The 20,087-nt window shown below is 47.3% G+C and overlaps 4 protein-coding genes across 4 annotated transcripts; 2 read left to right on the top strand and 2 right to left on the bottom strand.

Moving 5' to 3' along the window:
- Positions 1 to 1,847: 1,847 nt before the first annotated feature.
- On the bottom strand, positions 1,848 to 4,781 carry BDW43DRAFT_83889 (leucine-rich repeat domain-containing protein). Its single transcript, XM_032050583.1, has 3 exons — positions 4,731 to 4,781; positions 4,397 to 4,577; positions 1,848 to 4,308 (listed from the first exon to the last, which is right to left on the bottom strand). The coding sequence occupies exons 2-3, from the start codon at positions 4,436 to 4,438 to the stop codon at positions 1,945 to 1,947; spliced, it is 2,406 nt and encodes an 801-aa protein (XP_031900508.1). The 5' UTR covers positions 4,439 to 4,577; positions 4,731 to 4,781; the 3' UTR covers positions 1,848 to 1,944.
- Positions 4,782 to 9,192: 4,411 nt separating this feature from the next.
- On the top strand, positions 9,193 to 10,440 carry BDW43DRAFT_275792 (uncharacterized protein). The gene is made up of 2 exons (XM_032041895.1): positions 9,193 to 9,820; positions 9,904 to 10,440. Exons 1-2 carry the CDS (start codon positions 9,718 to 9,720, stop codon positions 10,134 to 10,136), a joined length of 336 nt encoding a protein of 111 aa, XP_031900507.1. The 5' UTR covers positions 9,193 to 9,717; the 3' UTR covers positions 10,137 to 10,440.
- A 149-nt stretch (positions 10,441 to 10,589) lies between these two features.
- On the top strand, positions 10,590 to 13,230 carry BDW43DRAFT_275787 (patatin-like phospholipase domain-containing protein). Its single transcript, XM_032041894.1, has 2 exons — positions 10,590 to 12,260; positions 12,320 to 13,230. The coding sequence occupies exons 1-2, from the start codon at positions 10,728 to 10,730 to the stop codon at positions 13,034 to 13,036; spliced, it is 2,250 nt and encodes a 749-aa protein (XP_031900506.1). The 5' UTR covers positions 10,590 to 10,727; the 3' UTR covers positions 13,037 to 13,230.
- A 5,789-nt stretch (positions 13,231 to 19,019) lies between these two features.
- Positions 19,020 to 19,521, bottom strand: BDW43DRAFT_311013 (class I SAM-dependent methyltransferase; the record flags this gene model as incomplete). The annotated part of the gene is made up of 3 exons (XM_032047099.1): positions 19,020 to 19,208; positions 19,262 to 19,412; positions 19,475 to 19,521. 3 exons carry the CDS (start codon positions 19,519 to 19,521, stop codon positions 19,020 to 19,022), a joined length of 387 nt encoding a protein of 128 aa, XP_031900505.1.
- Positions 19,522 to 20,087: the final 566 nt, after the last annotated feature.

Raw genomic sequence — 20,087 nt, 5'->3', positions numbered from 1 at the left:
AGACGGGGATAGAAGAGGGGGTGGAGCGCTTACCAAACGGATCTAGAGGGAACAAGGAGATCAAGCAGCGGAAACAGGCCAAATGGCCTTGGACAATCGGGGGGGATCTGGCGTGAAAGCCAGACGACGTGCGAAGATGAAACACTCCCCCTCAGATCGTAGATGACGCGCGGTGATAACGAGGTAATGCGGTTGCCGGCGATGAGAGGAAGCCTCAGAGACTGTGAAGAAGAGGGAAAAAATAAGAACAGGCACCAAGCGGCAGAGTCTTGGGTAAAAAAACACGACGAGGCTAATTTAATATTTTTTTCTCTTTTGGGAGGTTGAGGATGGAATGTGATGGCGGATAAGCCGTGAATCCGGAGGGTTGAGGTGGGAAAGGCTTGCCAGAAAAGCGAAGAAGATCTTTGTGGTGGCGTGAAGGGGTGTGGTTGTTGTGGAAGGGGTTGTTTGAGAGCGTCGGCAATCAAGGGATCTTTTTTTCTTCTACTGTCCGCTCGGACGGCTGAAAATTTTTTGATAATTCGGCCTGGATTGAACTTTAGCAGACCGAATGAGAAGAGGATAGGGGTTTTTTTTGATTTGACAGATTGTAGAGAAAGAGAGGGAGTGGGAGACGAAGGGAGGAGATCAAAGGAAGGCTCACCAAGAGAGAAGTTTGACCAGTGAGAAGAGATGTTTGGTGGTCGAAGCAAAGAAGAGGGAGTGAAAAGGTTAAACTTACTGACTGGCTCGGCCGCCCGGCCACCGCCGCCCTCTCATTGGTCCCAGAGAAGGTCATGACTTCTTTGGGAAGAATGTATATATACAAGGTATTCAGTTCAATCCAGTTCTCAATTCAGTCTCGACTACATCTTTTTCTCTCTACCTTAAGATATATGTATATACGTAATCTCTTTCTCTAAAATCTACAGTCATCGATGGTGGAATCAATCAATTCTCTTCCGATCGTTGTTTTGCCGATATTCTCGCCACCGTTCTCCGATCGTCGCTTCTCCACGGTGCAGCATATCTCTTCTCATACACTAGTAGGAGAAAATGGAAATTCAAAACCAAACCACGCCAAATCAAATTAAATCCGAAACAGATCCAGGGAAATCTCCCTTCCATTCCCATCGACGTCGATGTTGCGCATGAACTACTGACGTGCTCTAGTTTCTCAGTCTTCTCGTATTCTTAAAATGGACTACAGATCGATGACGCATCTCCGACAACATATTGGCATTCAACTATGACTGACTCCCTGATATGATCGCGCGCTCCCAGAATAATTCGTCGCACATTGTTTTTCATATCTCATGCATTAGATCCGAACTTCATCACTGCTCTGCGTAACTCCGAAACTCGAGCAGGGGGGAATAGGAGGAAACAAAGAAATCAGAAGGTATACGTCAAATGAACACGCGGCAGCTCAACATGCGTCAAATCCTCTGAGTCAATCATTAGAGAGGAAGAATAAGAAGAAAGGGGAAGATCAATGTCGAGGCCGAAAAAGGTAAAATAAAAAAAAAAATTAAGAAGTGGAAAAAAAAGACCACAGCTTCCAGGAACGCCGAGAAACACCAGTAACCCTTCAAATACAATAATACAAACGGTCTAGAGATGAGGAATCTCACGAAAAATCTTGCCTCCCATAACATGGACCAGCCTGAAACGGTCGAATGCAGATTGTACGGTAGATATGAGATGGAGTGGGGGAAGATATAATGGTCGTAAAAAGCAAAAAGTAGTTCAGACATCCGGCCCGCCATCTCGAAAAGGCCATAGAACGCCACAAAATGCACTCAGTGGCCAACGGCCACCGCAATAAGCGGGAAAGGTGACCCGGGGTAATGGTTATAGTCAAGAAGAATTGGCTGGCGAAAAGAACCAAGGAAAGGAGTCAGTTTGAACAACTTTTTTTTTCTTTGGGTATAAGTCAATCAATGAATATGGATGCGAAACTCAGGGTCGGCCTCCACTCAGGATGGGCAAGTTGTTTGCCCGGGTAAGCGCCTCCGCTGGGATTATCGCCGGATCACCGAGATTCACGCCCGTGCGAGGAACATTCAGGTCCCGTGGTGATTGATCCCACGGACGGTCTCCTAGCGCGGTGAGCCAACTGTTGCCAACTTCCTGTTTCAGGGCTTCTAGTTGCCGCTGGTAGAACTTGCCCTCTGCGTTCCAGTCTAGACCTTGGACTGGGTGCGGCAAAACTAGGGACTCATTCATCGGCCGGGCGGAAGCATCTTGATCATTGTCGAACTTCTCTGGGCTTCGAAGTTTCGCAGGTCCGACCTGAGGTCCACCATCAGATCTCCGTTGACGATCGGAAGACGGCGTCACAAATGGATCAACGGGTAATTGGATATGCTGGACAGAAAGGACAGAAGGCACCACCGCACCTGGGGTTTCTTTACCATCAGTTGAAGCTTTCTCCGCGGACGTATCGACAATCCTCCTTCGATGACCCTTTTTCCGACGGGTAGACCCAACGCCGTATTCATTTTGCGGTGTTCGCCGTACAGAAACCTCTCCTTCAGCGGGTCCAACAGCTGTGACTCCCTGGCCCGTGGGATGGGATGGCTTGCTCACGATTGCCGAATGATCCGCGGCTGCTGATCGTATGACTGGCCCTCCTTCGGGTTCGGCAGCTCGGTCAACAAGCTGCTTCCTCTCCGTGTACCCAGGACCGGATCCATCGATAATTATGTCTTCGGAATAACCCGGTGTGCGACGGAAAAGGTTGAAGATTACGACGCGGTAGCCAGAATGCGTTTTCACAAAAGGATTACCAGACACCCAGATCTCCCTTATTTCAGGGAGACTAGTAAGTCTAGCAATCTCAGTGGGATCGGTTAGATCGTTGTCTCGGAGATCTAGCCTTTCCAGGGAAAGTAGCCTTTCGATGCCCGCGAGGGAGCGAAGCCGGTTGCCACGAAGGTTAAGAGCGGTTATAGCAGGAAGAGGATTGCGGGACAATGAGTGGAGAGATTCTATCATGCAATGTGAGAGATTAAGGGCCCGTAAGGCAACCAATGTTGCGAGGCTGTCAGGAACCTCGGTGAAGAGATTCACCGACAGGTCAAGAGAATACAGCGTATTAGCAACAGGGGCGAGTCCTGCGGCTGTGACGGAGGTTAAAGAGTTATCTGGTAAACCCAGATGCCGCAAGAACTGCCATTTAGACGGCGGAAGACCGCCGGCGGTAAGGAGGTTTGAAGAACTTCCATTGCGACCGGTGTTATCACTCGAGTTTGAACTACCAGATCCGGTACGTCGTATGCGCCGGCTATGGCGATGAGAAGAGTGCTTCGAGCTCGCCGGACGCGTAGGTGAGATACTTCCCGCCCGTCCATGCCCTCTAGAGCCTTCTGATCCTACCCTAAGCATGGGGACCGCCTGGGGACTTGTGCTGGTGCCGAACGCTGTATCAGCCATTGGGGAGCCTGGGGCAGAGAGAGACCCAGGGATGTCAGACTTGTAGACTGGCTGAGGGTACGTATTCCCACTCCATCCTAGGACCGGTGATGGCTGATTCTTGGATGACCGCCGTCGACGCTTGTCGATGTCGTCCAACACAATTCCCGTCAACAGATCTGCTGGATCCTCAATATTTGCTCTTTTCACAGTAAGGATTCGTAGTTGCTCGGATAGTCGGTCCCAGCCGAAGAACGAGCGAAAGTCTATATCAATTATCTCTAGCCCGCCCAAATTTTTAAAGGAGTGGAGAGGGACAGCGGTGTCAAATGGAAACTCTTCGTATCCGCGAATCAGGCGGGCACGACGATCAGGGGCTAGGCGTAAGCACGGAATTTTAGTGAAAGCAGAGTATAAGTATTTAAGATCTGCTTCTAGGGCCGTTTTGGCCTTTTCTGACTTGGAGATGGAGTCCTTCGAGCCTAGCCCGAATGACGACCAGAGAGCACTCATACCAGACATGACACTACGGACACTTGATACTGAGTGAATGGATTCCCTGTCACCCCTGGAACGTTGAGGCTTATTCAGGAATGAAACATAGGACTGCGACACGTCTGTATGAATATTCTCCAGTCTTACATTCATAGGGCCCACGGCTATAGAGAGGTCTTCAAATCGAGAGAGGAGATAGAAGAGATGGTGAGGGGTTAAGGTGAGTTTAGCGGGTTTAATGGATTGCGAGGCAAATTTCAAGGCACCGAATGACAAGGCTGCCGCCAAAGCGGATGACGCCGAGCTCGTCTGCGAGCTCGACTGGGTGGGCGTCGCATTTTTGCTAGGCTGGCGTTTTAACTGAAGTGCGTTCGCGAGTGCCTTCTCATGAGTTCGTACGAAACTTGCGAGATTCTACATAGTAACCCCGAGTTAGTGAGTCAAAAAGTCACCCTATCGGATAGGCATGATCAAACAAGATGCGTTTGTATGATATACGAACCTTTATGAAAAGCTGTCCATCTTCATTGTTCAGCTTCTCCATTACGGACAATGCCTCGCCCAACGGGACACGATCACGTCAGGCGAACTTTGAAGAGGAGCGCTCAACAACTACTCGCAGTGATAAAAACAGAAGTCGACATTTTGCTGGCACACAACAGAGGGAGTGAGACGCGAAGGACCTGGCACGTTAAGGAAAGTAACAAGTCAGCCACAATTACTGAAGCACGTCTCCCATGCCCGACTGTCGTAAGTATGTAGTGGCTGTTGGGAGGGTTACTGCAGCCGGAATGAGGGATAGAGAAGAAAGGAAAGAGAGTGGAAAAAAAAATTACCAGGAAGATCTCCGGGTTTAAAATAATAGATAAGAAACCTTGAACCAATTCACGAGGTCTCCAACCACGACAATGGTTTGTGAATACCTTGGAGGGAGAAAGCTGAGAAGGAAGCGATCCTCTGAACTCAGCTGGGAGAGAGATAAGTCGCCTGGACAGGAGAAAACGAGGCGTGCTGAAAGCAGTGACCACCCAAAGAGAAGACGGGATGAGATGGGATAGAAAAGATGATCGAAAGGCGCTAAAATGCGAGAACCACAGTCTAGTGGAATTAGTGGTGGTGGATGATGGGGGGCAACGGTGGATATGGATGTGCACTCGATCAATCAGCTGAGAGGGGCTGGGAGGCGTCAGCAGCGAATGACAAGGTAATTTAGCTTGAGTTAAAATGGGGAGGGGGAAAAATGTCAAGGGAGTGAAAATAATAAGAAACGGGAAAAACAAAAGCCAGTAATTTAATACGCACAAATAAGGAACAGGGACCAATGCAGATGATGACTACTAAACTTGTTTTCTTTATATATACTCTTGAGAGAAGAGGGGCTGTAAAGAAAAGAAAAGCAAGAAAAGAAGAGAGGGGGACACAGGGAGAGAAGGAAGAAACTGAGGGAACAGCGGCTGGCGATATACTAATATAATTAAATATCGTATAGGTAAAATGATACCCTCTTATCGTGTTCTGATCTCCCTTTGGTTGGCGAGCCGCCGTACCCGTGCTCAACATACTTGCATACGTACCATACAGTACGGGCGCAGCCGGGTACAGAATACTACCCTGTACGTATATACCTACGCCTCCAATGTACGGCCTACCGAGCCATGTTTTTTTCCCTGACTCCATCTCGTTTTATTTCCTTTTTTATTCTAAATTGTTTAACCTTTTACCCCTTTATCTGTAATTCGTACGGAGTACTACTGGTGGCAATAATGGTTCGTATATTCGTCGTTTACCAAGCGTGCCGACCGCTCATCTGTCCTTATCTGGAAGTCATCGAACAGAATTATTTCTGGAACCTTTGACCAAGAGTATGAAATGTGTCTCCGATGGCGGGGTTATAAACCTTCTCCTTATTTCTAATGGAATATTGACCTAGTAAGCAACGTCCTAATATTGAGAATGACCTTTGGCCCTTCTGTGAACCATTGGAACGACACATATCTATCAGTTTCAGATTGAAAGGAGTCAGTCATATCAATCAAAACAACGCCCAACCCAGTAAGTGACATTCTTCGGCTCTGTAAGGTGGAGTAACTTTCCGAGTTTCTTGAGCGGGTATCCCGATCGGCCGACCTTTGAGAGTATACTATTGAAATGGTATGGTGCGATAATAGATTAAATCCAATTTATGGACAAAAGGTCATAAAACGAACGGGGAAAGCTAACAGGCATCTATAACAATTTGAAAAATGATTCGTATATATACTTCCATTACGGCAGATGAGCGGATCAGTAAAGAATAGTTTTTTTGTAATTTCCGTAGTCATCCAAAGGGCTTCAACCTACAGCTGCAGGTCGGTGAAAAAGAGTTTTTCTTTTTTTTTTCCCTTCCGCTGCCTGTTTAACCTTTTATTTTTCTTTACTTTTCTTTTTTATTGGGGGGAAGGGTGGGAAATGGTTGGAAGGGTGTAAAGGTGACCCGTGCTTTCGTTACCTAAGGTTGGCAAGGCCCACTTGTTGGTACGGTCCTTACGCAACGTTGATTGGTGGTGGGGCGCAACGTGCAGCTGATAGCGCCCTGGCGGGCATTTCAAGTACGTGCACATTGGACGAATCACAGACATATCCTGGTCACCTGCATGACGCTTTACCGGGTATAGAGGCTGTAGGGGTGTTCGAAGGTTGGCGCATGCAGAGGAATGGCGCGAATAGGGGTATGACTAGGACTTAGGTACCTCAGTAGTACCAAATCCTAGTTCCTAAGTATAGGTATCGTGCAAAAAGACCATACAGTAGCGGCTTCATTTTTTATGAAGGGTCTAGGACAATCCCCACGGATCCATGGTGCTTGGGTGCATGCGATCCATCGGATACATTCCTGTGGGAAACACCTCATCTGAAACTCGGAACAACAGCTCCTAGAAGAAGAAAGTTCTTTTTCCAGTAGTCCGGAGAAGAGAGTCGGTATCTCGCACTGACGTTGACATTCTTTGGAGGCTCAAGTGGAGGGCACTAATTCTTTAGCTCCTCATCTTCAGTATCAAATGACCTCAGCCTGCTGCCGTCCCGGATATTCCAGTCACCGACTGTTATGTTCGAACGGATGATCGGTTCTCTTTGACTCATGAGTTCGAATATTTTTAGCCCTTTGAGTCAGTGCTTGAACTTGATATCTCATTGTCAAAATCTGTTAGAAGATCGGGATCGGGAACTACTGTGGGTTATCGGAGAAAACGATAGCACTAGTCACGATCGTATCATCCACCTGTCAGTCACACCGCTCATGCTCCATCATCACACCACTGGCATCCCTCCATTCCCCCCCAAATCGGAAAATAAGTCATTCAGCATACTACATCATAACTGACCCACGGGTCCAACCCCATCTTTCCATTCTGACTATTTTTTCTTCCTTCGCCTTGTTCCATCTCAGTGGCCCACACTCCTGTGACCTCTCCTAGACATCCATCGTTACAAGGATATTGCTCAGTGGCTTTGAATGGATGACGTCCATGAACGGGTACATGGCCGGAACACGCCCGGATATGGTAATAGCCAGCCCTGAAGTTACCTTAGCTCTAGATGCACCGCTTCTTTAAACGCTTCCGATGAAAGATGATCGGGACCATACACACATGATACCTCAGTCGATTCAACCATGTTTCATACATGATACACACCTTACCTCTAGAGATGACCCATGATAAATCGGGGGGCAAAGAGGAAACAGGTGTAAAACAAGTTTTACCCTAGGTGAGCGTGCATAAGGCATTATCTGTATGGTAGATGTACAAGGTGCCGAGTAAACTACCAATGTATGTTTTTGACTCGCAGCATGCTGAGGGAGATACATACATACCTTGGGTTTAGCTGCGGTAACGCTCAACGGGAAGGATATATGCCAAGTCAAATTCTGCATGATTGAGTATGCCAGGAGTCCTGCACAACGAAATACATGAAAACAAAGAAAAAAGAAATATATTTAATTAGATTGGCATATAACCTTTTCGATATCCTGCACGAAGTAAGGAGTAATGCTAACCAAGATCCCTGGATCATCGTGTGTTACACTATGGGGTAAAGAATCTTCTTGGCGATAACACCATTTGGATTCCTCCGCTCTCCGATACAGGCATTTTCTACATATACCGTCATCAGGGATCAGATAGAAGGATGGAGATATATCGTACCCCCGTACATGAAGGAAAGAATCGGTATTCGAAACTAAAGGAACTAGCTACTGGCACTTATTCTGCCGGTCACCAATCAAGCTCCAGAGCACTCACATGGTCCTAAAATTATGACATCGTAGTTTCTAAGAACAAAAGAAAAGTCTAAAAAGAACAATCAAAAAAGAAAAATCTACATATGCAAAATCGAATCTTCCTCCCCCCCCAAAAGAGGTAACCGAGCCGGGTCATTTGGTGGATATGGAGAGATCTGACGACGAGGCGGGTCTCCACCGGCCGGTCGTCAACCGCTCGAATGATCAACGGGTGGCTCCCGTGAGGTGAGATTCTCCTACCAATCACATCCATCCGAGTAGGCATTTATGTTCTTGGAGTGACGGAAGGGTTAAGAAAGTGCCAAGCAGAGATGGCGATGAGCGAGGCATCGAACCCCCCGTTGTATGGACTAATTCCCCCAAATGCTTAGTGTGGCACACGTCCAAGTGGAAAAAACCACTGAACCGATCGTCATGCATTAGAGAGAATGCGGGAGAACAAGGGCGAAGATGAGCTCACGGACGTGATGGTGTTGGGGAAAGGGAAATTTAGAATTAGCCCTGATGCAGGTTCCCATTTTAGGAAAGCCACGAGAGCGTTTGATTCAGTTAGGAATTCCATACTACAGACAAAGGGGTCAAATGTTACTATCATCCAAAGGATTCAAGTGGATTACGAAACAGAGAGCGGTTACCGCGCGAGGAGTTTAATTTATTAAAAATAAAATTCATCTCGGTAGACACCATCCGACAAACATATCCTCATTTACCGGGAGGTCTCAATATTCGGTTTGTTTGGAAAATCCTGGAAGAGCGGTTATATCTCAGAGTGGATAAAGGTGGAAAGAGTTTATCTATACTTATTGGTGGAAAGAAAGGTGACAAATGTCAGATAAGTACTAAAATAAAGCAGCAGCAATAACAACAATCATCTACATTCAAAGAAAACGAATCAAAATAAGATTATAATCAAGAACACTGGAGTCTATGCAGAGTGAGCTGGAAGGAAAAAAAAAACCTCATCAGGCAACTGTTGCTGTGGTCACGTTCCCGGTGCGTTCTTATTGCATGATAAGTCTCCTGGGTGGCATCCAAACAAGTAGGCTAAAATGACCCTGGAACCCACTAAAGCCGCAGTCCGAAGGCGACCACGAAGCCATTTTACCTTGATTGGCTTAGTTCGCTGGACTACATCAGACCAACCATATCCAGCAGTAGCTGCAAATCATCCACCCGCCTCATTACTGTCGCCCTTTGGCCTTGACTTTAACTCCGCATCAGAGTAAAGCTGATGAACAATTTTTCTCCATAACTATTATTAGGAGCCTTCTTTTTCCTTCTCAAGGCCCATCCTCGATTGCCACTTGAAAAAATTCTCCGGACTAACTGGATATTTACCCCGCAATGCAATGCTCAATGTTCTCATAAGAGGCCTGTTTGCAATATAGCCATCGTCCTATAGTCGACCTAGCCTCAAACCCTTTGAGGTGATACAGACTGTCGCTGATATAATATAACCTGACCGTACTATTGAGATTTAGATCCCTAATGCTGCGAAGTGCTTCCGGAAAGAGGCGGTTCTCCTTCCAAATGGTGGAAATGAAATGCTGCATAAGGTGTTACCTACCTACCCTATTGCCAACGGGGGTTCCGTCAATTCCGTTTTGACGTTGGTACTGTACGCCGTCTTTATTTTACATACACAGAGTTAGTACTGGCGGGGGTTGTCAACATTGATTGCGCATCCTACTTCATTCATAACCTAAAACTTTTTTCAATTATCACGCTAGGTCATCGATCCCGCGTGTTTCTCCCACGCAGAATCTTTGTGTGCGTGGGCAGGACGCATTCCAATGCTCCCCGGACTTCAGCGACACATGCTTCGTTCAAGTACGTGGCTACACACTTATGTAATTTACCCAAACCTAACTCGTCGGTCGGTGTGCATGCGATATTTCTGGTAAGGATTGACGGGGCTTCGCTTCTCTGCAATGTCGATCTATCAGCGTCACGGGCCAGTTAGATAAGCACGTTTTTGGCGTAATGGCGACTTGACGGCTTGTAATGGAGGGGTGGATGTTTGCTATAGACTCCCACGGTTGAGAGATGTATCAGATTTCTATCTGAGTTTACTCGGCTAAGAAGGCGGGAAGTGATAGAGCAGATCATGTATCTGCATGCAGTGATGGTCTGATCCATTGAAGAGAATCCTGGGGGTATAATCATGCAGGTGATTAGAATCCTTTCAGAAAAAGCAAAAGAGACGCAAAAAGACAAGAAACGTGAAACGAGGATTATAATAACTGTTATAAGCATTATCATTGTTGTTGTTGTTTCTATGGTGGTCCTTTTTTAACGAGTACTAGATAGTAAGGAGTACTTAACTAGTATACTCCCGTGTAACTTTGAGAGACGTTCGTAAAAGAAGATTAAACCCATGTCCGGTGGGACCCATGGTTCTTTGTTTTCGGTCCGTCTTGACGAGCGCGGGGTCAAAACGGTTTCTTGGGCCAAAAAGACTCTAAATGCCAAGCCTTCATCGAAGGCCCCCAATGCGCCACAGACAGTGGCTGGTGAAACGGGGAAGGAGGCGGTGTAACGTGACGTGACGTCGATGTACATTTCCTTGTCCGACTTGAGTCCCATTGGTAGCTCAACCAGATCCCAACATTGTCATCTTACCATCCATCATGATCCATCTCCAACAATGACCGCCTCGGTGAAGTCTGCGACTTGCGACATATACGATCCCAAGGTAATCCCAGACTATGACCGAGAATTCATCGACCCCGACGACCTGCGCCAATTTGAAAATGCGTTAAATGATAACGAGACAAGCTCATTAGTGGCTCTCAACGACTGGCGGCCGGTTTACCAACGAGTTCGCAAGAACCGCAGTCGTCGGAGGAAGCCCAGACGTACCACAGATGAAACGAGGGAGGGTGTACTTTACACGGTTCTGAAATGGCCATTTCTCTTCACGGTGTTTGGCTGGATTACGGTCCTCGGATTCGCCTACGCATTAACTCGCTTCTACATCGTTCTATATGAACAATGGGTATCCTGGAGGGGCAAGAAGGAGTCCCTCAGACGGGAACTTTGGAAGCAGACGAATTACGACGCATGGCTGAAAGCCGCTCAAGCCCTTGACAACCACCTGGGAAATCAACAGTGGAAGGAAATAGACGAATATGCGTACTACGATCACCTTACGATCAGCAAATTAGTTAGCCAGTTGAAAAAGGCGCGAACAGATGTTGAGTCGCAGATGCAGAATGAGGGTTCCAGCTTGACGGAGATGCCCCCGGTGGAGGAACTATGTGCACTGCTAGAGGGCTGTGTCAAGAATAACTTTGCGGGCGTTGAAAATCCCCGGCTTTATAGCGAGACATATTCCGGAACCAAAAACCTTGTGCGGGAATACATCGGCGAAGTGGAGAAGTGTATACAGGTGGTTTCGAACAATAAGCGACTTAGCAGCGAGGACAAGCATCATCATTTCAAGCACCTGGATACTAACTTCGGACGAACTGCCCTTTGCTTATCTGGAGGCGCCACTTTTGCTTATTACCACTTTGGTGTGGCTAGAGCGTTACTCGATAACGGAGTCTTGCCTGAAATCATTACGGGGACGTCCGGAGGAGCTTTGGTTGCTGCCCTAATTGCTACCAGAACAGACGAAGAGTTGAAACAGCTACTCGTTCCTGCTCTTGCGCACCGCATACGGGCAAGTAGTGAAGGCATCGCTACATGGATGTGGCGTTGGTGGCGGACAGGAGCCCGGTTTGACACTATCACCTGGGCTCGTGAGTGTAGCTGGTTCTGCCGAGGGTCAACCACTTTTAAGGAAGCGTACGAACGAACAGGGCGGATATTAAATGTTTCGTGTGTGCCATCCGACCCTCATTCGCCTACGATTCTGGCCAACTATTTGACTTCCCCAAATTGTGTCATATGGAGCGCCGTGCTTGCTTCAGCCGCGGTGCCTGGTATACTGAACCCGGTTGTTCTGATGACTAAGAAGCGTGACGGTACACTCGCTCCATACTCCTTTGGGCATAAGTGGAAAGATGGCAGCTTGCGCACAGATATCCCCATTCGAGCGTTGAACCTTCATTTCAATGTCAACTTCACTATCGTTTCACAGGTGAGACTGTCGCTACCTGAAGATCGGATGATTTCAAGGAAATATCTAATTTTTACTAGGTGAACCCCCATATCAACCTCTTTTTCTTCAGTTCTCGAGGATCCGTTGGCCGACCAGTCACACATCGGAGAGGCCGAGGTTGGCGCGGCGGTTTCTTGGGATCTGCGATAGAACAGTATATCAAGCTGGATCTGAATAAATGGCTTAGAGTTCTTCGACATTTAGAACTGTTGCCGCGACCACTTGGCCAGGATTGGAGCGAGATCTGGCTGCAAAAGTTTAGTGGTACCATAACAATATGGCCTAAGACCATCCCATCCGATTTCTACTATATCCTCTCGGATCCTTCGCCCGAGCGATTGGCGCGCATGCTTAATGTTGGCCAGCAGAGCGCTTTCCCCATGATACAATTTATCAAGAACAGGCTCAAAATAGAAAATGCTATCTTGGCAGGGCTACATCAAAGCTCCCCCACGGTGCCACCGGTGGAGTCCCATCGGAGTCGCGGTCATGTTCGTGAAACGTCAGACCCACTATCTGAACGTCTTGATCATAACCTCCCGGATCGTCAGCCTGACGGCAAAGAGGATCTATCGGATAGCTCAGAATTTGATTCTGCTGTGCCGTCCCGGGATTCATCTCGTCTACACCCTCCGAGTAGCCGACGCAACAGACGGAGGAGCACGGGAAATATATTCCAGGAGATGCGCCGACAGTCAGCTGTCTTCTTCGATGATTCGGACCTATACGCAGAAGACGACAAGAAGGCCGACTGATCGCTCCATTTCTACTTCTTTTTGCATTAGATGTTGTTGGACTGCATCATACTACCAGACTCATCTAGAACAATAACCACTGTTTCTTTTACTCACTGTACATTAGTTTACTTATACCAGGCTTGGAAAGATCGGCATGGATGGCTCTTGCAAATATGATATATATATTTCTTTGAAGAGCTTGATCATAGCCACATAGCACAAATGAGAGACTTGGTGTAGATATGGGAAATAGGCCGGGCTGCTTAGAGAAAGCTGTTACGATACCCATGCGGCCCTCGCTAGCTCATGCACCTTTCAAGTCCCACGGATAGAGCGTCTCGAACTCTTCCTGGGACTAAGGTCTCGTTCGTGCTCATGATGTCGTAGTTGTTCTTGTTCACGTTGTAGTTCGACTTGAATGAGCTGCCCCATCTACATCGTTTTCTCGTGCTCCACGGGGATTTAGGGATACCATTGAGGAATTGATCGGCTGATATGCAGGCAAGAAGGACATAACTTTGAGGAAATGTAGGACAAGAAAAGGGGAGTCTCTCATTGATGTGACGGAAGTTGGTGGGCAGTACCCATGCTCCTCTTAACGACGGTGGTATGAGAAGGAACATAAGCTTCACGCTGCCCGTCTTGCAATACTTGCCTATTGGCCTTGAAAACTTATAGAATTTAGTTTGACAACTTTAATTTCGCGTTGTTTTTATATGGACAGAAGTTGATAAATTGTCCCTAGTTTCATAGATACCTGTCTTCGGTTTCAATGCTATGCCGTGACTTCGGAGTGGATATGGATGACGCCTCAACACCGCGCTATCCACGATATATATTTTTTCAATTTTATATCGGATAGCAAAGGATGCTCATCACGGTGGAAACGAGTTCTTTTATCCTTCGGCGTGAATAATGTCGGCAAGGGTGATGTTTAGCGCTCTGTGCTTTGGCATTTGGACCTGCAATTTCTGGAAATTGTGGAGACATGCTGCCTCATGCCTTGCACAAGACCCTCCGCGAGTCTCTGGCTATTCTCTATCAGCTTAGACATACTGAAGGGAGAGGGGAGAGCTTGGTTGGTGGTAGTCTTCGGGACAGCTCTGAGTCACTGCCTACACCTCTTAGGTATGTGGAGACATCTAGAAAATTGGTTGCTAGAGGCGTCTAGCTGGGGAGATTTGAGAAGTTATTATCGAAGATGCTGCTTGCAGTACAAAGTCAAAGGTTTCTTCTCCTAGTAAATCTCGGAGATGGGGGAATTGGCGAATAGTCATCTTGAGTATAGACTGATGTCCTCTTGCGATAATGGTTGTCTTCCATGCTGCTATGGCATGCGGGCCCTTATTAAAGGATGCAGCCCACGTTATTCTGTTTCTTTTGAAAACCATAGCCCAAGATACTAATCTGGTCTGCAACTCGGTTTCGTCGTGGCGGGCGAGTGCTGCCTCCGGTTTATAGACATTGCTCTTGCGTACGGGCTGATTCAAGACAAACTATCTGTATCCACCTATTTCGCATATCGCGCCATAATAGTCGGCTGGCAGTCTACCCCTCTCGCGTGTAATCGTCTTACTTTGGGTGGCTTGTGACACAAATCTTTGAATGTACTCGAAGGAACTTGAGGGCAACCTGAATGCTCAGTCGGAGGATATGATTGTTCGGCCTATGTATGTCCAAGCTTCACCTCTCCTTTTCTGCTTGATAGGTGTTATGGCCTTTGCTCTACTGTAGGAGCTGATATAAGAGCTTATTTTGCACCTAGAAGGTGGCACGGTACCCTCCCAGTCGATATGGAGCCTTTCCAGGGCACTCCTCCGGCCGTCCAGGCTGTCGGAAACCCCGGCGCCCGGTTCGGGGCGACACCGAGGCGGAGAGAGATCGGGTCCGGCACCTCAAGGTCTCGTCGGCGCACGATATCCGCAACCCCTCGGCCAGATCGACGCCTTCTCGTCGCGCGTGGTGTAGTGCAACCTTCCATATCCCCTATACAGCGCCAGAAAGCGTACCGAGGGGGTTCTTACCTGGTGGTGGGGCACTTGGATCGGCCCTTTGACTTAAGAGGTGTTGGGGGCAGTTTGCCAGATCCAGGTTGCTCATAGTGTGATCGATAATTCCGCGTCCTTCCAGCAGGATTGGACACAGCATCTACCTAGCCATCGATGATGTCTTCTCTCGCAATTCTTCCACCCATCTTATAAGTCCTCTATCGTATCATGGTAGTAGCTTCCCAAATGATGTATGGAGGAACATCTCAGAGAACGCTGATGGCTTGTATCTTGCGAAGTGGAGAAGATACACAGAGACCCTATCTCATCCCCTGAAAACTGTACGGCCAATCTAGCCTAAGGCTATTTGTCTATATCGTGGGCACGAGCTTGTAGTGCAGCCCGGCACACCGATGCATAGTTGCGAACTGATATTCATGATCTCCGACTGTATTCGTTTAGAAACAGCGGGTACAGGCGGGCCCAGATATTGGCGGTATGTAGTCTCGTGTCGGTCTTGGGCATTAGCTCTTTGCTCCAGTGCCGACATTTTGGTTAGTCGTCGCGATGTGATTGGTAGAAGGATGATCAACTACTTGATGGTCAATATATTTGAAGAGTTTTATTCAGCTTGAATGTTGTACAGGTTGGAGGAAAGATATATAGAACTTTTCATAACCAGATAAAGGGGAGGAGTGTGGGAGAGCGGGGGATAGAGCTGAGATTGGGAGGTTTTATGAAATGGAAAAGGAGGGAAATGAAGAGCTTTATATCGTCCTGCTATCTGTGAATTATATACTTCATTATAGAGTGGATGTGGTAGTCACTGTATGTTTCATCCCCTAAGATAGGGGAATGGGGCGTAGTCAGAAGTCACTGATAATGATAAAATCTATTTTTTTATTCATAGTACGAGTGAAGCATACAACATGGTAAAATTTAGCGAAAGAATAGGCTATCTCATATGCGACACTGAAGTTTATACAACGGCACATACTGCCTTCTGAACATGCAGCTAACCCTAATTCACCTCCTTACATATCATGGCATTGCAAGGCGCTTCGAAATCCGAGTAGTAATGCCGAACTCCCTATTATATCTAATCACTTCAAAATAAGTATGAAAATCAACAAATCCTCATAGGATGGTAACTCCGTGGCGTAGAATAGTCTCGATGCATAAGCTTATCTTGGATAAGCTTCAACGCGCAGCAGGTCCGTTATTGGTTACGAAAATCCCCGCAACTACTAGATCGTACATTTAATTTCCGTTCCTCGAGAGTGATCCTCAATGCTCTCGATTACGTTATGTTGAATCGCCTATTGGGTTTTGTTATACCTTATTTGGCATCGCGCCGACACTGAGAAGTCGGGTTCTAGCTCAACTTCCAATCCAGCCAGGCTATTGGAGAAGTTGATCAACTCCTTCGTTTAGAATATTCAAAGCCCGATCACCTTTCTACTTTTATTTGCCTATTGGGTTTTGCATCTCGATATGGGACATACGCGGAATTGACTCACGTCTTGGCAAATGTAGGAAGAATGTTCCTCTGAATATGTAACTCTGATTAATAAAAAGTTCCATACAGAGACCTCTATCTCAGAGATAGACAGGCTGTGCACCTAATCAAATGATAGCAGAGATTTATCTCTAGAAGCAGCGTAATTCCACGCGAGCCGAAAGCAGTGAGTGGCATAGGCTACTTACAGCCCCACTAGTCGGTGATAATAGCCCACGCGTCCGAGCTCCGGAGACACGTAAGCTTCATCGATCTTAGAGAATTGGAAAGAGAAGCATGGGGGACCAAACGGTGAGGGTACTAGGACCCTAAGTACTGTATGTACCATACCATCTCACTGTCTCTTTAGGCACTGCGCCACCTTTTAAGGATTCTTTCTGCCTGGGATCTGGAGATGCATGCAATATATACAAATCGTTGCTTCTTGTGATTTGGCCCAAAATAACGTATGGCCGTGCCACTGAGGGACAAGAATAGCACCGGAAAGAAACGGTTTCATGATGGTTGTCGGGATGGGCATATATGACGGCTACACCCGACATATATCAACTGGGATTATAGAGGAGAGGGAGATATATGTCGCAACCGCACAGAGACAATGGGGATCCGTCCCCGAATGGGAATGCCCTAGGACATTAGTATCCCTGCTAGCTCTTCGCGTTCTAGACGAGGAAAGTGACCGGCATCTTGGCATCTCTTCTTTGTTGCAGCAATTATGGCCACATTGTTATGACACATATCCAGAATTTACTTCTTGTACTTTCGGGTTGCAGTATAGAAACATTCATACTGGGCGAGAGATGGAGATTTGTAAGACTCCTTTCTTTCTCCCAAGCCGCAGTAGCCACTCTCCGTGCCACTGTCGTTGCCTTAGGGCTGATTCATCTCTGGATCGGAACACTTTAGTGGTCGCCATAGCGTTGGATGTGGAATTCCCAAGAACACAAAGTGACAATGGCACATCATTAGCGCCCTACACAACACGAACCAGGGGGCCTTATTACCATACTTTTGCGCCTAGGGCAGGAGACAATGATATCCATATATATAAACCGCCAAGATAAAGGGGAACACAGAGAATCCAATCGGAAATGACCGCTCAACCTCTGTTGGTTCTCCTAACTCTTATCATATCAATAATCATCTGTGGAAGAAGGTAACGATCGTCGCGCGCATTCATTTTCCATAGGATGAAACGGTCTTTCCTCGGCATGCGGCATGATCTGGTGACACACGACTTGAACTGGCAGAAGAAGTAGCTCCTTGGCTCACAGCCCTATGTTCAGACCCCGGATTTCAATTGCGTAATGGCATAAAACTTCTCATTGTCGCCAGTGTAAGACATTATAATATAGGTACGCTTACTGTGTGGGTAGGAGAAAGGCCCGGAATTTGCCTCTCTTTTAATCTATTTAGACTCGCCCACGTCGTGATTTGGTTGTGAACTATCGTCCCATCCAATCCTTATCCTTGACTTTATGCGACTAGATACCCACCCCCTCTAAGATGCCCTCGCCATCCTCTCTGATGCGCACCTTTGCGTGATTTCCCTCCTAGCTATCACGGCCACCGCGTTTCACGGCGCCACAGCTCGCGAACTCTTTGAGTTCATTGCCGAGCAGCAAAAAAGCGGCAAACAGATCTCGTTCATCTGGCTGGATATAAAGAGCCCCGACAAGTGCTCCGAAGGTGAAGCGTGCTCCATTGAAGCGCTGCGAGATTTGGTCCGAGAAACGCTGGAGCCGGTGGGGATCCGAGTCCTGTATGGCTTTTTCGAAACCGAAGATAGCGAGGGATATGAGTCTAACCTGAAAACGCTGAACCAGAACGAGGCAGTCTGTCTCAGCGGTTTTGCGAAGGATATCTTTGAGCTATATGATACTACTGCGCAGGCGCCGCCGGTGAGCTAGCGGATTATGAATTACGGACATGTTAATATTCGGAAGAACTTTGGGGATTGTCATGAGCGTGGGGGGCTGCCTTGCAGGATATCCTTGACTTCGTGAATGCGAACCCGGATACCCATCGGATGGCTACGGCGGATGATGCTCCTTGGTAGTGTGGTTTGAGTATACGTATGGAGGTATAAATAAGTAAAGCTTCACTATTGAATAACTACGCAATCCCCGCTAAGTAGCAGTAGCTCTGGCGATGAAAATTTCTACCATGTCCTTTTATCTCCTCAGGTCCATCGATTGGCTCTAGACACTCTCTCACCTCAACGTCAACGCAACCCGAACTTGCCATATCAGCATGAATATCCTGCACGGTGAATCCCGGCCATATCTTCATCCCTTGAGGCAACTTGACCATATCTGCCGCATTGTACTTCTGGTCCCTCCCCTCTTGCTGTTGAGCTGTATGACCTCCAGAGGGTTGTTTCAGAAAATCCACAACGACAACTGTGCCCCTGGTTCGAACCCGCTGTCGAAGTCGTTTCAACATGTCCACCGGATCCTTGGTGTGATGAAGAGCAAAGCTGATGACACAGACGTCAAATGCAGACCATTGTGCATCGCTCAAGCCAGGGTGCGTGTGGATCGTAGAGGTCGCCTTGGATGGCAAACATGCGGTCGTGGGATTCCGCTAGTAGCTTCGTGGCTTCATCATTGAAGCGACGGACCTGAGAAGTGGAGATATCAATGCCTTGGAAGGTAGCGTTCGGAAAATTAGCCAGAGGGGCCTAGGATGAAGCTAGTCAGGTAGGCGTTCGCACGAGTGGGGGAATATACTTACGCTTGATACAGTGCCATTCCCACAGGCATAATCGAGGACGCGCTGAGGCAGGAACGGATCAATCCCAAACCAGTCGCTGTTAACCTGGAGAAAATCCTGGATTTGTTGAAGAAGCTTTTGGACCCATGTTTCTTGGTACAGTGGGCCTGGGCTGATATGTGAAAGTTGTTTAGTATATCTAGATGGTAAGGTTTGGGGACGAGGGAGACGGACTCTGAATCAATGTGATCATGATCAAAGGCATTGTCGGAAGAACTCATTGACTTAAAATTGACGGTAAGCGTTGAAGAGGTAAGTGCAGTATAGACTGGTGTAGCTGTTTTTGAGGATAAATTCAGTGCAATCACTAGTCTTTTATTGTTGGATTCTACGGAGACCTTTAAAGGTTCCTCAGCTGAGTACCCTCAGGATTGACATCAAATTATGTACGTATGGCTGCTTATATACCGGATATGGATGGCTTACTGGATATTTGATTATTGATCAGAGATACAGTGTGAAAATAAATGTCTATCAATTTCATTCAGCGAGTTAACTTGTGCAACGTTTCAACATCCAGTTTCAATCGCATCATTTGACGAAACCGGTCGTCTTCGTCTGCCTCTCAATAATCTTTCCACGCCGTCAGGTCCAAATTGATGATATCAAGCGGATCGGTGGGTCTCTCAGCCATCGAAACATGAGCAGTCCCGACGACCTTGTAGTAATCTTGATCTCCTTGACGTCTTCAGTACAACGTTGAAATCACACCCCCAAAACTGACAGATCATATATCCGACTTGAGCATGCGGAGGGGCAAAGCCTATGAATGACTTGGTGCCTAGAA

This window comes from Aspergillus alliaceus (genome assembly GCF_009176365.1).
Source record: "Aspergillus alliaceus strain CBS 536.65 unplaced genomic scaffold BDW43scaffold_21, whole genome shotgun sequence".
In the NCBI taxonomy this organism is placed as follows: Eukaryota; Fungi; Ascomycota; class Eurotiomycetes; order Eurotiales; family Aspergillaceae; genus Aspergillus; species Aspergillus alliaceus.
This window is presented reverse-complemented; position numbering and strand designations above follow the sequence as displayed.